This window comes from Syngnathus typhle, linkage group LG2, assembly GCF_033458585.1.
Source record: "Syngnathus typhle isolate RoL2023-S1 ecotype Sweden linkage group LG2, RoL_Styp_1.0, whole genome shotgun sequence".
NCBI classification, from domain to species: Eukaryota; Metazoa; Chordata; class Actinopteri; order Syngnathiformes; family Syngnathidae; genus Syngnathus; species Syngnathus typhle.
The window spans coordinates 587,333-604,314 of record NC_083739.1 but is presented as its reverse complement, the minus strand read 5'-3'; the positions used below and the strand labels follow the sequence as shown (position 1 = coordinate 604,314).

At 46.4% G+C, this 16,982-nt stretch overlaps 1 protein-coding gene across 3 annotated transcripts; it reads left to right on the top strand.

The window, feature by feature from the left end:
- Nucleotides 1-11,265: 11,265 nt before the first annotated feature.
- LOC133144520 (ras-related protein Rab-9A-like) lies at nt 11,266-16,434 on the top strand. 3 transcript variants are annotated; one of them, XM_061267303.1, is made up of 3 exons: nt 11,266-11,941; nt 14,466-14,671; nt 15,279-16,434. In XM_061267303.1, exon 3 carries the CDS (start codon nt 15,323-15,325, stop codon nt 15,926-15,928), a length of 606 nt encoding a protein of 201 aa, XP_061123287.1. In that variant the 5' UTR covers nt 11,266-11,941; nt 14,466-14,671; nt 15,279-15,322; the 3' UTR covers nt 15,929-16,434. The 3 variants fall into 3 exon arrangements, with proteins under 3 accessions (XP_061123287.1, XP_061123277.1, XP_061123270.1); XM_061267293.1 differs by lacking the exons at nt 14,466-14,671; nt 15,279-16,434 and adding an exon at nt 12,564-14,359 and having other exon boundaries at nt 11,737-11,941; XM_061267286.1 differs by lacking the exons at nt 14,466-14,671; nt 15,279-16,434 and adding an exon at nt 12,611-14,359 and having other exon boundaries at nt 11,760-11,941.
- The last annotated feature ends 548 nt before the right edge of the window (nt 16,435-16,982 follow it).

The following is a 16,982-nucleotide window of genomic DNA, read 5'->3' as shown; positions in this document are numbered from 1 at the left end:
GTTGGCAGCCGCCAACGCCCGCTGATCACCGCGCCGCGCCCTTCCTTCCTTCCTCCCTTCCTTCCTTTCTTCTAGGTGGACAACGTGGAGAAAGTGACGCCCCCGGTTAGCGTGAAGCGTGCACGGCTTCCCTCGTCTGATCTCGTCCTCCATGCATAGTGTAAGTGGATTGGTGTTAAATCAGTTTCGCTTAATGAGATATTAATCTGTATTCAGGAGGGAGGTAGGGGGGGGGGGGGGGCAGATTGGCCAGATTAACCTTCCTCCACAGAGGAAATCCATGGTTAAAAAGTCCCCCAGCCGCAGCGTGAGGGTCAGTGAAATAATGAACAAGAAATCATAAAGTATCGTGAATAAATATAAGAGAAACTTCAAAAACCGTACTTTGAGCATTCTAATTAGCTCGCAAAGATTGGGAAATTTGAAAAAAAAAGAAGCATATTAGATCATATTTGTTTTCACCTTCGGGTCAAAAGGACACAACAAGGTGAAAAAAGAAGATTTGCCAAATTATAGCAAGCAAATGACTAAATTGGCAAGCAGCTCCCTGTTGTTGGCAGCCATGTTATTCGTGAAAGCAGTAAACGTCGTCTGGAAAAGATTGAATTGAACAATTAGCTCCATTTTAGCCCCCTTAATTGATGGCAAAGGTTGGAGTTTCCCTCATATCACGGCACAATGAAGTCATGTGATCTTGAGGTAGCGCTGTCTGGTAACCCATGGCAACAGCTGTTGCTGAGTCACATCCTGGTCTTCCAGCTGCTGCCATGGTGCTCGGAATACTCGGGAGATTAGCCATGCGCCACATGCGGCAGGCACACTCGGTGGCTCCGGGTGGAGGTATGTGATGACCCGTTCGAATCCGGCCATCTGCTTTCATGCTTTTCTCGTGTAGCGCGTGTGCTTCGATTTGCTATGTCACCGTCATGCTAAGGGAACCCAAGCGCATGGCAACAAACCTTTGGCACTCATCTTTGCGTTTGTCTCGATCAATCGAGACACGCTGATTCTGCTGCTGTGTATCTGTCGCCATGGCAACAACAGCATTGGCCATGCGCCTGCGACCCAACTTAGATTCACGTAGGGGAAAAAGCACTGCTTATAAAAACACGCCAGTGATCAAATCTCTTCAGAGAGTATTCCACGAGCACTCAGGTGGACGCAATCAACCAAAGCTGCTGAGCTGTTGTTAAATGTCGAATTTCCTCGGAGAGGTGAGTAAATTTCCCTCCGCTGCTTTGATTGATAAGAATGACATTCATTCAACGTTGCAGACAGCTAGCCAAAGGCTTGTTAAACACAGCGCTATAAAAGCACATTCTTCAAACTCTCTGCCAGCTTGTAAAGTGCCCTCCTCCCCTTGTGGAAGTAAGTGCACACCACTTCAATGTGAGGCAACCAACCTGTCTGTCCATTTTTAAAAGCCCTTTGAAGAGCCATTTTACTGGCTCAAGGCCCGGGGGGCAAACTCAAGGCCCGGGGGTCAAACCCAAGGCCCGGGGGCCAAACTCAAGGCCCGGGGGTCAAACCCAAGGCCCGGGGGTCAAACTCAAGGCCCGGGGGTCAAACCCAAGGCCCAGGGGCCAAACTCAAGGCCCGGGGGTCAAACCCAAGGCCTGGGGGCCAAACTCAAGGCCCGGGGGTCAAACCCAAGGCCTGGGGGTCAAACTCAAGGCCTGGGGGTCAAACTCAAGGCCCGGCGACCAAACTCAAGGCCCGGGGGCCAAACTCAAAGCCCGGGGGCCAGATTCAAAGCCCATTTCCCATGGCCCGTAAAGGCAAATGGTGTGCGTCCACTTTCTAGCACATTTTCTTCACTTTTCACAACACTGCGATGAGATATTGCAAAGATTTCAATGAAATTGAGCATTCATTGTTTTTGATTTGTGTTGGACAGATACGTAGATGCCAGACCTGGCTGTAAATGCGGCTGATTTCTCAGGCCATCCATCAGCAGTCTGGACAAATCAACCCAGAAAAGAGCACATGCTTGGCAGATGATACTTGTAGCTGCCGTTTCAATTTCCTCTCCTCTTTTTTTGTTACTGCCAGCAAGATTTCTTTTTTCTCTTCTCAGTAGCCGTCGCGTGAGTCTTAGGCCTGCCTGGAGGTTAGGGGACTGTTTGCTCCCCTCCACCACAGCCCCACCCCGACCGACCTATTCTCTGGATATCAATTGTATGACACAAGACTTGCTCAAAAGCGTCATTGTGCAATGGTGAGGATGTCCAATGAGTCTCCGCCAATGTGAGTCATGTGTTGATCACTTGCATTTATAGGAGGAATGAGATTTTTTTTTCTTTTCCATTTGCCTTGACAACCAAGGACATCATGACATATGCAGAATCCTGGAGGGAATTCAATCATTGTGTTGACATCCATCCCATACATAGCCCTCCCTCCTCTTTGTCAAAACACAAATGTTTCGGTGTGGACCAGTGCAGACCACCCGTGGTCTAGTTTTCATCGACCCTTCCTCCCACTTTTCATTTATCTGCTCGACTTTCGTTGAAATAAAAAAAAGATACGTATATATCGACTCCTCCGTCTCGTTACCATTGCTAACACTGTTTCGGAATCAGTTGTACATGTTTCACTTCTTAGGGAAGAGGCCCAGTTGAAAGGAAGTTCACGGAGGTCAGTAGCTCAGAAGCGAGGAACGAGAGTTGTTAAACGGAACTACCGTATCACCATTTGAGTTTCTGCCGCTGACCGCATCTAGTCGTATGACGTCTCCATGGTAACAAATGGCCAAGCTCGCCATGGTTACCTGGCTAAAATGATACACAGCATTCAGCGTGATTCAGTTGTCATTATGATTTCAGGCAAATCCAAATCCATTTTTTTGGTCGTCTTTTCAAGAGGAAAAATAATGCCTTGACCTAAGTCAACTTGTATAAGCAGGGATGTGGCTGTGTTCAGGATTAAACAATCGCGTTCAAACGCAAGTACCTCTGATTACCTTAAATACATTTGGAATATTATTTTTGCTTTCTTGTAGAAAGGCTCAAGTTCCAGCCAGAAAAACAGCAGGACGCTACCATCACCATGCAGGTATGATGTACCGACAAAGCATAATATGGCCAGTTCCTCAATGAATCAAGATGATGACCTAGTAAGGAGTAAAAAAAACTAAAAATACTCGTATGTGTTTTAGATGCTGATAACTAAAAAAAAAACGTATTTCGTGGCCTCCCGCCACCTGCTGGATTTTTTTTCCTGCAGCTGTGCAAGGAAATCATGGAGCTTCCTGTTTTGGAGTTGAAAGTTTGACCTCCTCTTAGCCAAGTTTCCTCCATGCGAGTATCAAAGGGTGATTTTGCTGACTTGTTATCCTGAAGTTGGTGATGTGGTCATTCAACGACTTGTGCGCTTTTTGGCGGTGATGATAAATTCCGATCACAAGACTGAAAACATTTCAGCTGTCACTCGTGTCAATCGGCTCCCACATGCCTGAATGCCCCGCTCGCTGTCTTTTTCAACGGAAGACAGACGCTCTCTGTGTCTTGTTTGCACCCACCCCCCGCCTCCTATAAAGGCTTCAGGCTGACGTGTGCCGACATTCCCTGGCCGCCCCTCCATCTGCAGCATCCCGATCCCAATTGAACCCAAGCAGCGGTCGGTCGGTCGGTCGGGCGTCTTTGTTTGTCAATCTGGCAATGCATGCCGCAATTGTTCCCCCCGCCATTTTGAGTGGACAAGGGGCACATGGCGTCACCGTCACAGCGTGGAGGAATTATTAGCCAACGACTCAACTCATCATCATACAGTCATACGTATCGTGGGTTCCTAGAAAGAGCAGAACCTGAAAAGGCCCAGCTTGCTCTGTCATAACTCGGGCCTCTTTTCTCGCAAACCAACCAAATCGGGATGTGGATGAGTAACGCGAGCCTCGGCCAGAACGGGTTTGTTTACATTGGCGAGGGAGGGGGGGGGGGGGGTGGCGCTAAGCTTTCGGCCCACTTGCGCAACATTCGGATGTTGCTGTAGACCTGATGTGGGAGGGGAGGGAATGTCCGCTATGAGAGGACTTGAGACCCCCTACCAATTTGCAAACAATAGTGGTGAACTTTTCTTGTGTAGGTCCGAGCAGGTGAGCGCAATGAAGAATGGCCCTATTTTCTCTCTCTCTCTTATTTCTTCTCTCCATTTCATGATTGAACGCTAAGCTTGCAGGATTTCCTAGCAAAGGCGGGTGGTTAAAAAAAATCTAATGGTAGAAAGGGGAATCACTGGAATTAATGAAGGATGTGAGAATAACTGGGGCCGAAGATACGGATAAGCAAAGGAGTAGTTGGAGAAGGCTGAAGGCTTCAGGAAGAATGGCTGTGACTGTCGGCAAAAAAGAACCCTCACACACCTCCCTCCGCCCACGTCTCTGTCTGGAAAGGTCAGCGGGGCAAGTTCCCAGAAACAATCGCTCCCTTTCCAGAACAAATCTCCCAAACTCTTGCCCCACACACCGTGTGTGTGTGTGTGTGTGTGTGTGTGTGTGTGTGTGTGTGTGTGTGTGGTCCTGGTTTCCTTGAATGTCTTTTGATACATTTGGCTTTGAACTGGCGGCTAAATTTCTTATCTTCCCTTTCTCTCATGTCATCAAGTGAATATCCAATTTTTAGCTTGACATAAAAGGATTGATATTCATGCAGTTTAGTATATTTGGACATTGTCACATAAGAATGAAACCATTTGGTAAAAAGCAAATCTCTATCGAGACTGGAGGAGTCACACACTTTGAAGGCATCAAAGTGGAAAAAACGATCAACCCCAAAGTCGATGTCCCGCTCTTCATGAGGATGAGCCAATGTGTCGAAAGAGGCCATTTACATTCCGTCAAACTAACAAACTGATGAGATTAGAATGGCCACACAAACGTTTGCCCACATTCCAGTCCCCGGCAGCATCCGATGGAGGAACAACGGGTCGATGTTGGGAACGAGCATTCCTAGCTCCGTCCGCCAGGCCAGACACACCAGTGGAGCTAAAGCCATTAGAAGAGAAGCAAACAGGACCACGCTGCAAAATGGATTTGTCAATCTGTGTCATTGTACAGCTCGGTGGATGCAAAGGGTTGGAGTCCAAGCCTGGGCCAATCAAGAGGACGAGCGGGCGCTCCTCCTCTCTAAAGCTTGGTTTTGGAAAAGCTTGTTTTATTTTCCACCTTGCTTTCAGTAGGAGGGACATGCTGGTACTTATCTCTTGGATCTTCACAAGGGCTCTAGCGTTTACAAATGTCTCTGTGTGATATGGTGGGAAAAGAAATCATCATCGTAAGATACCAAAAAAGGAACCGTATTCAATTCAAAATAAAATAATAAATGAATAAATGATGCTAAAAAAATCCAAAAGTAAGCTTGAACAATGGAAAAATGCCATATGTTGGGTCACGACTCGCCCCTCCCTTCCTGTGTGCTCATGTCGGTGCTTTCTGTCCGTGTGCTCGCCCCTCCCCTCCCCTCCCCTCCTGCGTGCTCACGATTAGTGTGCTCATTCTCACCTGCCTCTTGTTACCTGTCTTGTATTTAAGTCCTGTCTGTGTGGCACTCCCGGTCGGATCATTGCGTGTGCGTGGTGTGTGTTAGTGCCACGATGTCGGTCCGGTTCGGTTCCTGTTGCTGTCGTCATGTCCTGCTGTCTTCTCGTTTCACGTCCCGGTCAGTCGCTCAAGTTATTGTTTTGTTAAGTCGTGTCACTTTGAGTCCTCCAATAAACCAAGCTGGTCCACGCTGCACTTGGTCGCCCTGCTCCATTTCCACACTCCGAATCCTGACGTGTTGCCATTTTGTTTTTGGAACACTTCAAACAAGAATTCTCAGTGTACTGCGGCCGACCTTTTTAAGGACGTATCCATGAGTCTGATCTGCTCAATTTCAGGTACGCAAACTCTTTCGTTGATCTAGTATCCATTATTTATTTGATCTGGACGGATCTGTTGTAGCCACGCAACAGAACAAAGAGCATGCCACTGATTCCCAGCAGGCAGCAGGGAAAAAAAAAAAAAGTCTGAGGGTTAAAGCATTGGTACACAATGGAGGAATTGAAAGATGGAGGTGAAAGCCTGGGCAAAAAGGTCACAAGCGGAAAAGCGGATCTCTTTGCAGACAGCTCTGCTATTTTCACGGGAACTCGAGAAGTGGATGTCGAAACGGCTGCGTACTTTCACAACATGAGACAATAACATCTGAGATGGCAGCCTTCAATAAAAGTGGGCATTTTCATCGCGTTGTCACGGAAACCGCAATCGGGCAGATGGCTCCGGGAATCGATGGCTCCGACTCAAAGCGGCCGATCTGTGTACATGCCTCGGGCTCGAGGGAGATGCTTTGGCCTGGCTGCTGGCTTGTGTTTCAGCGCGCATGGGTCGCTGATAGCCGACATCATTTAAGAGAACTGAAAAAGAAGAAGAAAAAAAAAGCCAAGGCCCTCCTCTGTCAACAAGTTGTCAAAGTGTTTTGGCTCCAGTGAGGTAACTCCAACCGTTGGTATCTGGGTTGCGCTTGTGTCGTCTAATCATACTAGTCAACAAACTTTGTAACCCCAAAGCATATTTGCCCTGAAATAGTCGAAAGGGTTTGATGTCGAATTTCACAGCATCGTTTTGATTCTGAAGCTTGGCTGTGGTATTAATATCCATAGAGAGCGTCCGTGGTGACAGTCGGTCCTCTCTGCAGTCTCCTACCATTATTACCCATAATCCACCAGGTTGTGGCGTGCCCGCTTGGAAGGAGCCAATCACTACACGTCGCTTTATGTAATCACTGCATCCATCCGTCCATCCGTCCGTCCGCAGCGCCTCATTTTTCCCTTCTGTTTTTCGCCAATCACACACGCAAGCGCAGGAGCTGGACCGAAGTGTAATTGTGAACATCCCTGCCGTGCTGTTGGCCATTCCTCAGACATTCGAGGCAGGCCACGGCAACAGACGAATTCGTCCTTCTGCACTTGTGGCATTAGACTTATGTCATATGTGCGGCAGAAGCGGTCAAAATACTTGCATTCTGTACCTAAGTAAAAGGACATCATTGTACTTTTACAATTACAAAAATGACGCGTTCAAAAACGAACAAAGTCATCAAACAATTGTCTGAATGAATGGAGATATAATACATCTTTTGATAATGGAGACATATTTGTTTTGATAATTGGGCACAACAACAGAAAAAAGTAAGTGTCAACTTCCATAGGAAAACCAGCTAGCTAAGCTAGCATTAGCTCAGGCCGTTATGTCATCATAGCGTTGCTAAACTTGTCAATTGAAAATGCTAAATTAGCTAAAAATAGCAACTCCAAATCTTCATCCGGATATACTTGTCCCCCCAGATTAGACAAGATCCTTTTTTAAACACCAGTAGTTTTTAGACTTGCACGGTGAAGATCATTTTGACATGAATAAATGCCAATGTTAATGTACCAATGTTTTACGAGTCCCCCCTTTTCAACGTATTTATCAATCGACCAAAAGCAGTAACACGCTTATTTTGACCAAGCAAGTACGGAAGAAATACTCAAGTTATGTAGCTTGTGTTCTTTGTTACTTGTCACGACTGAACAAAGCCAGCCTTGGTCAATGCTGGACCTTCAAAATGGAGGGAATGTTTCTGTAGGCACTGCCAAGAGGTTTCCCCTGCTGTGGCAGCTGTCCAACTGATCTGTGGGCATTGCTGCTCATTAGAAAGAAGCCTTTGGTGGTTCTTCTGGTGGTGGGCCGGTGATGTGATCAATGAAGCGTGGCAGGTGAAGAAGGTTTTCCTCGACAAATGCTTGGCTGCAAGCGATTCATTTTGCTGTGGAAAAAAACAAAGTGCAATTGACTTTTTGGGGGTATGATCGTGTTCCTGCATGAAGTCAGCGCTAAAGAATATGGGCTGTTCCTTCCTTCCCCTGTTGCACTGAAAGCAGCCAAATAACCTGGATGCCTTTTCATTGTTACCATGTTGAGCGGCTCATTTTTTTTCCCCTCTTCCGCTATTTGGCCCTGAGCTTAAGAATCAGCCATTTCTGCTGCAGAGCAGAGTCGTCATTCTTTTCGGAATGTGGGAGGGTTGTTTGGGAGGCCAGGATTGTCCGGACCGCCGGCGGGCGTCCAACTACTCCTTCATTAATATCACGGACAGCTTTAAAACAACGCATGTCATAAAATGGGTTTATTGGACATTCACTCCCTTTGTTAACTATGCAGGTATTGCGCCATCATATATTGGACTGGACCCCTTCTATTCAAATGACGAATTTCTATAATAATATAAATTCATTGGGAAAAAAATGACCCCCCCCCCGCCATTAAATGTTTTCCCTAAAATTTCGTTATTCTCTATTGTCGAAAAGAAGTCCAATTGGGCGGAACCACGAGTATGCGTTGGTCCACGGTGCAAAGTCTGCCTCTAATCACATGAGATCAGATGTTAGTGTCGTGTCTTCTGAACTCCATCACCGAGGCAAGAGGTGGTGATTATTTAGTTGGTATAGCAAAACTCAAGATGGCCGACCCAACGACCTCCGGATATTTCAAAGCACAAGTTTCAACGACAGCAGCCTCCACCTGGCTTTTGGTGTGATCAAAACCTTATGTGGACCCACTCTGGCACCTTCCTTCCATTCTGACCATTTTGAAGAATTACAGAAAAGAAAAGAACAAGGGTCGACAGTTTTTGTATCGTCTAGCCAGACATTGCAAAAGAGACTTGGTGAGCGACCGACCGACCGACCTGCTTTCAATCTGCTCCGGATGATTTGCCACGTGACCAGGAAGGAATTTGCAAGGTTGCGCATCAGCATCTGGAGCGTGTGCATGCTCACATGAATACATACTCCCCATCCTGTTGTGCCTTTCTTGCATTTTTCTCTCGTCTGACTTGCCGACCGCTGGCGTCCTCCAACGTTGCAGGTCGAAAGAATCTCAACTATGGGACATCTAGAATTGCAACGGAAATGACCAGAGAGGAGGTGACTGAAGACGCCGAAGGAGACTCGGTTACACAACCAAGCTGAATGTGCACTTGGAAACCAGGCAGCAGAAATTCATTGAAATTGAATTGAGGAATCGAAAAGAACTTCTGTTCTGATCCTTTAAGGCTTACAAACAGAATTGAATTACGGGCAAAAGATTGGACTGCTTGGCAATACTTTGTTTCATTTTACAATTGAGAGAAAAATGCCACTCAGGCACTTTATAACAGGATGTGGCTATATATAACTCGTTAGGCCAAGCTTATATTCAGTTGCTGTGTGTGTGGGTGGGTGTGGGGGGGGGAAGGATTAATGGGAGAACTTTGGATCTGCTCAATGTCATTTTTTTGTGTGTAACAGAGGCAAGTGAAATGAATTGTCGGAATTCAGGAATGCATTTAGCAACTAACAACCACGACTTGCACCTCCACATTTTGCCACATCAGACAGCATCCAAAGCGCTCCATCTCAGTCTTGGTGCTTGGTGGCATGTTGTTTCCTAAGGGGGGTGACCATGACAATGTCTCGCCGATGGCACCCTCAAAGTGGGAACTAACGGAACGCGGCAGGAGCGGCAGTCAAAACAGATCAACCTTCGGGGCTGAAATTCAGGGAAAAAAGTTCCTTCCGTCATGTGGGATCACACTCAAGGTCATGGTGTGTGTGTGTGTGTGTTTGCTTTGGTGATGAGTGGGCGAGTAGTGACACGCACACACACACATACACACACACACGCTTGTCAAAGGACATTAAGCCCAGCCTCAAAGTGAACCTCCATTTTGCACTCAGCGCAGAGACAATGCTTTCCACTGTTAAACAGCATCCTGAGTCATTATGGATGCCTTTCATTCATGTGTGATCTACAAGGTTGTGTGTCTTTTCACGTTATTGAAATGTTTTCATATCTTGGGAGGTTCAAAGATGGCGCCTTCGAGTCGGCAGGCAGCTTGTTCTAACAGCTCCGCTCGTTTTCTTGTTCATTTCTTATCTCCACCCGCTGTTTGTCATTTTACTGCTCTGCGTCAAGGTTATTGTCACGGGCCACGTGATAGTTATGGTTTCCCTGTTATGACTGTCAACCCAAATCAATGTTATATTCTCACATAGTATATGCAGCACGGAGGGAGGGGGGTAGAAAAAAAAGAAAATCTGGCACATCTCAGTGTTGTGAAACGCGGGCCACACAAAATGATGTTGTGGGCCGGATCAGGGCCCCGGGCCTTGAGTTTGACACCAGTGCTCCATGTCGTCAATGAAGTGCTACACATTTGTAACAATGAAATTCAAACCGCATATAGAATGTATTTAGAAATCCCTCTCAGAATTTCTGAGTTTCCCTTCTAGCCCTTGTTAAGCCAGTCCAGCATTTTATTTGAAATTCTACAGAATATTTATTTATAAATTGCCCTCCTTTGTATGTATCAGCCAAGCCCCCCCTTAGCCCCCCCTTAGCCCCCGTCGACATGTCTGGTCTGGTCTGGTCTGGTCTGGTGTGGTCCGCACAAGGGGAGGGGCCAGCACAAGCAGGAAGTGATACTCCAAATCTGTCACCACAGTGTATAGAGCGCCACCTGTTGGACTAAGGCCATCCTAGCGGGCCGCATGCTGGTAAAATTCCATTCCCACAGAGCAGGAATGCTCAACGGCCCTCAGTGGAATGATCTGATAAGAGCCGACCAGGAGCATTCCATGCTTGTGCGGTCAACAATAGGGAGGTCAGCTGGAAGCCATTCTTTATGCGGCTGAAAGGATGGATGGATGGATGGATGGATGGATGGATGACCGTCTCTCGTCGTAACGTCCTCACCGACGGTGGCCGCCGCCGCGCCTTTCATAAGTGACCCTCCACCAGCTGCCTTCTGAACATTCCCGTACATTTGCATTAAGGGAGAGAGAACATTACTGCAGCCAAAAGCTTTGGTGTGGGCTTTTAAGAGCTGCGGCTTGAAGCCTATTCAATGAAGACGCCAGCTTCCCCTCTGAGGCCTTGTGTGCCTATGTAAATATAAAGAGCTTCTTACCAATATAAAATGTGGATGGTGATGTCCATACCTCAGCTTATATATGACCTCCCCTGATGCCCTTCATCATATACGTACCTTATGAAAAGATCTGAGACAGCAGAATGCCAATACAGTCTATGATTATTGACAATTCATTATTTTAATGGCTATTATTGCTATCTTTTCCCTAAGGTGGACTAATAGCTCAGCAAAGGAGAGGTGCTCACTAACACATTTAGACAGATTTATGAACAATATTTCTAAGAAATACAAAATAGACCCTTTGTTAGTTCAATGCTGTTTATATGGACAAGCAAGAGTTATCCATGTCATGGTCCTTTAAAGATTGACCAGCTTTTAAGAATTCTTCTCCAAGAATCCAGAATCTCCAGAATCTCTGCTCCAAAATGACAAAATGCCAGATTTTTTCTTTTCTTTTCCAAATAGCATACAATTTGGCAAGAGCTGAAAGACTTGCCCCAACTTGGAGTGAGATACCATGAGCTCCCAAATTCTTGAGTGGATGTACAGATAGCATTCTACTATCTTATCTAAAATACCATAACCAGCCAGTGAATATGTCTTTAAAAAAAAAAGAAAAAAAGTATTCATTTCTGGACTGGGTCACACACGCAGAATCAATTCTTTTGGTTTATTCTGTGAAAGTAAACGGCTTCTGATCTGAGAGACTCGTATAGACAAGCAAGCAGTCTGGTTTAAAGTACCCAGAAGCAATATTTGGTATCAATTAAAGTCAGCTGGCTTTTAGAATTGGATCTGTGTGTTATTCCTCCTTCACACCAATAGGTGACGGTAATGTGACTTCAATGGCATTTGCTAATCAAAACCAAACGAAGAAGAATTTGTCGGCCCCTTTTTCGAGACGACAGCACTATCTTGCGGCTAACTCAAGATGGCCGCTCCGGACAATCAGTCAGTTTGTTGACATTTGTTTTCGATCCAAAGCAGTTCAGGAGGCCGAAAGAGTTCAGGTACTGTTTTTAAAAGAGAAAGCACCTTGCATGAGTGCTTTGTTGTCATTACGTATGTCACAAGTAGGAAATCGAATGAAGATTGCATCGAAGCACAAGTGGAAAGCCTGAAATGAAAGAGCAATACAAAGAGAAAGCGTGGCATGTACTGCACGTCAACATGACTCTTCCGTTTGTACACAATACAAGCTAGTATATTCAGAGTCAGAGAGTCGGCTTTATTGTCAATTCCTTCGTGCCAAGACACACAAAGCAATCCAAATGACGTATCCCACGGTGACGAGACACAGTACACGATAAACAAGGCAAAATAAAAACAAGAGGGCATAAACAATAATAAATAAACAAATAACACAGCACATAAGAGCGCACAGCAGACAGTCAGAAGAAAGCGCAAAAGCTCGGGAGTATCATCCAGGGATCGGCACCACACCCCAAAATATTCCCAATGTTCTGTCCATGTGAACATTAGTGCAACTGGCTGATTTGCATTGTACATATAGCGATTGTTGTTGTTCATAATCCATCGAAAATATGTCCGTTCAAAGCGATGCAAATATGGAAGTGGCACATTGAAAGACAAATCCTAACCTTCGATGACATACGTATTGACGCGCAACAGGTGTGATGTCACAGCAGCGGCGCGCTCATCGCCAAAGTTCTCAACAGGTTCCTTGAAAGCAGCTCTGGTGGAGGCGCAAGGCACACAGCACGACGGGAGTTCACCAGGACCTGAAAAAAATATTCTCACTCCGCACTTTGAGTTGGTCCTTCTAACGCTGAATGGCAGAAGACTCCAGTGGCGCTCCTTCAGAGCAAGAGGCTCCCTGCTCTTCCTTGGCCGGAGAGAATCGCACAGATGACGCTACAGCCGCTTTGAGGTCCAAATGCGTTGAGCTGCTCATCTCCGCTCTCCGCCCTGACCACTCGGACCAGGCCACGGAGCTGGCTGCGCAGGTGGAGCGCCACATCCACCGCATCCACGCCCGCAATCAGCTCAAATACAAAGCTTGCGTGAGAAGCAAAGTAGCCAACTTGAAGAACCCAAAAAACAGCCATCTGCACATGGGCCTGATGAGCGGCTCCCTGACGCCCGAGGGCTTGGCCCGCATGTCGGCGGAGGAGATGGCCTGCGCCCAGCTCCGGCGCTTGAGGGAGGAGTACTCGTCCGGTGGGGTGAGCGAGCGGCAGCTTCCTCACGGGGTGGAAGGGACGGAGACGCGGCGGCTCCGCTGCCGGCGCTGCGGCGGCTCCGACTGCAGGGTGGCGCAGGTGAACCGCGGGACGCTCTTCATGCCGGCGTGGGTGCGGCGGGGAGGCCCCGATGACCAGGCCATGACCTTTGTGACTTGCCGCGCTTGTGGACAGCAGTGGTACCACAGCGGCTGGCTCTGCCTCTGATCTTTGTTTGCTATTCACCCATGTGAACGAAGCCCTTTTTGTGATTAAGGACTATATATGAAGAAAGAAAGAAAGAATTTTTTTTTTTTATACTTGAGCAAACTTCTCTTACAGTTTTGAACTGTTGTCGTCATTGTTTGTGTGGCAAGTCACATTGTTCTCAATATTGATAAGAAGTTTTAAATCGCTTTAAGGATGTGGCCTCAGTTGTTGTGAGTGGCCTTTGACCTCTTGGCTGATATGATGGAAAATGGATGGAAATTGGAATAATGTATTTTATGACATGTTTTGGGGGAAAAAACTGGCGGGAGAAAACCCACACAGCTTGATTCAAACCTGGAACCTGGGGACTGGGAAACAAATGTGCTAGCCGCCCGCTAGTGTAGCGTGCTGCCTGACGGGCACAAATATTTGAAAATGTTTTAAATAACTAAAACCCTGGCTGCATCACCAGAGGCTCTCATGTGATCAGGCATGTGAAGCTCATAAGAAATGCTTGACATGTGAATCTTTCAACGTGAAACAGCCTGAGGTCCAGTCAACACGCACACACGCACACGCTCTCTCACACACACACACTTGCTAATTACAGAAATGAGCATCTTTTTTTACTAATATTACTTTTCTGTGTATAACATGGCATTCAGGTTTTCTTTTAATGATCACCTTTCAAAACAATTGAGCTTATTCAAGCCATTAGGCCCACGTCAAGCAGTGTAATCTTGAAGATAACACTTCCAGATTGTGAGGCCGGTGGAATCTGGTCAGTGTCCATTCTGCTATTTTGGGAAGTGTTGATAAAACGAATTTCACCCTACTGAAGTCAACTTTCAGTGCCGCCCGCCGCATATGTGAATCCTTGTATCAAATCTGCATTCCTGAGAGTGTAAAAGATTTGAACACCTTACTGTTCTTCATGTTCCTCTTTTGATATCCTTGGTTTGAATGATCTTTTCTTTCGCTTCACTTGGTTGTACTCAAACAAAAAAGTCATTAAAATGAGAAATGCAGGAATGATTCCATCTCTGACTGAATGGATTTGTTCATTCTCCACAGTAAATGCGGCGCATGTGAGATTCACACAAAGCTTCTCTTTTCCTCCCCATTGGCTCAAACGATAAAGTGTGGCAGCTTGCACATGACCGGGTGGAGGGACGGACGGAGGCAGGGAGGCAGGCGTGACCCAGACACGGGGCTCATGTGAGTTGGAACAGAGGCAGGCGTCCATCGCCATGTTGCCGCCGCCTTTCTGCGTCAACTCCCCGGCCGGTTGAATGAACGGAAAGACACTTTTGTACTGACAGGTCACAGAGAAAGTCAAAGTACAAGGTAGGTTTTTCCTTTATCGGACAGTCAAAACATTAGCGCTTATTATCCAAACGATGTACAACACTAATAGTTCTTCTTTTTGCTTTAGTTCCTGTATTTTACACCATCCATTGTGCAGTGTATCAATTTACTAGCCGGAAGCTTTCAACTTATTTTCTTTCGAAAATTCAGAATTCATTAAAACATTGATTTTTGTAATCCCAACAGCATTTTGTCAACAAAAAAGTGTTTGTTTTTTTGCTGAGCAAAAAGAAAGGCACGGCTTAGCCTGTCTGTCGCGCACGCATCTGACGGCGGCGGCCTGGCGGCGGCCTGGCCCTTTCAATTTGCTCATTCTCAGCAGTAGACTGACTATCTGATTCCATTCGAGTTAGCTTCGTTCTTACTCTTTGATGATGCACGCACATACGAACATGTGATCCAAAAAAATCCGATCCCTTGAACTTTTCAATACACTCCGCAGTCCGCACTCAAGCTCTCATCGCATAGTTCAGAACAGTACGTAAGCAAATTGGATGAATACTTCATCACGAGTCGCTTCATACGGAGATGCACCACAAACTATGATCGTGTACTTTGCTCATATTGTGATCTTTTGCATCAACAGTGGACGTCAACGCCTGGACTTTCAAAACGGGCCCCGCCTAAGCCATGACCTCCAAGTCGCCTTTGTTCAAGGTGATTCTCCTGGGCGACGGCGGCGTGGGAAAGTCCTCCCTCATGAACCGCTTCGTTAGCAACAAATTCGATTCGCGCCTCTTCCACACCATCGGCGTGGAGTTCCTCAACAAGGAGCTGGAGGTGGACGGCCAAAGTATCACCTTGCAGATCTGGGACACGGCGGGCCAGGAGCGCTTCCGGAGCCTGCGCACCCCCTTCTACCGCGGCTCCGACTGCTGCCTGCTCACATTCAGTGTGGACGACGCGCAAAGTCTTGGCAACTTGGACAACTGGAAGAAAGAGTTCGCCTACTACGCCGACCTCAAGGAGCCCAACATGTTCCCCTTCGTGGTGCTGGGCAACAAAGTGGACGTGGACCAGCGCCAGGTGTCCGGGGAGCACGCGCAGCGGTGGTGCCGTGACAACGGAGGACTGCCTTACTTTGAGACCAGCGCCAAGGATTCCACCAATGTGGCATCAGCTTTTGAAGAAGCCATCCGTCTGATCCTCACGCGGGACGATCGCGCGGACCACCTCATCCACACCAACACGGTGGACTTGAGTAGGAAGAGCGTCACCCATTCCAGCTGCTGCTGAAGCGCTCCCACTTTTGTTCCTCTTTGTTTCTTTGGCCTATGTTTGCTTGTGGTGGTGTGACCTGGTTTTGCTCCATGTACCTCACTTGGTTGCTTTAAATTGCACTCGAAATACAGCTTAGTTCCTGACCACCATTGTCCCGTCACACTTTGATTTGAGAACTTAAAACGCTGTCTTGTACGTTATAGATATAGATATAGATAGATAGATAGATAGATATATGGTATATATGGTATATATGGTATATATATACTGCCCCCTAGGGTTCAGACTGAGACACTACTTAAGTGAAATCCTTTGTTACAGGCGACATCTACTGAACGTCAACAATGTTACAAAAACATGCTGTTGAAGTTTAACATTTCAACAATAACAAATCGATATTCTAAAAAGTGTTATACTAGACCGAAACATACACCATGTTCAAGAAAAGTTTGTTTTTTGTGTGTTTGAACAATATATTCTATTTTAATATTCTATATTAAAGAACATTTTTATCACAAAGATCAGCCAAGTATCTATAATTGAACTTAAGTATAGCATGTGACTATTTCAATAAGTAAGTGAAGAGTATTAATACTTCAAAATGTCCACCGGTTGGCGCTCGAGTCACAGCACCAACTGGCATGTGACGTCACGCACGTGGAACAGCCCAAGTCGATGAAGGAAACGGCATGGCTTGTTTCATTTCCAAGGAAGGTGATTTGGAAATGTCGCTCACTGGCTGCATTTGGAATCTCGAAGTGTTTCTCTACTCCAAAATCACGAGATTTTTCATTCCACAATTTTCAGATTTTCAACTGATCATGAGCCTTTTCTTCGAGTGATTTCTGCTCATTTAAGTGTTTGTACGGGTTTTCATGGCGACCCTCAAAATACAAACACCATGCATAATCGCTTCATTGAACACCAAATGGTCCGTTTCCAATGCTGAATGCGAGTCACTTCACAAAAAGCAACTGTGAACAATGACCCCAAAAAATGTAAGCTCCGTCATGACAGTTTGTTTATAGTCAATATAGACCTCGTGTTTGCGAAACAAGCAAAGAAGACC

Coding starts and splice junctions, on each gene's coding strand:
- LOC133144520 (XM_061267293.1), top strand. CDS start 12,725: ATGGCAGAAGACTCCAGTGGCGCTCCTTCAGAGCAAGAGGCTCCCTGC.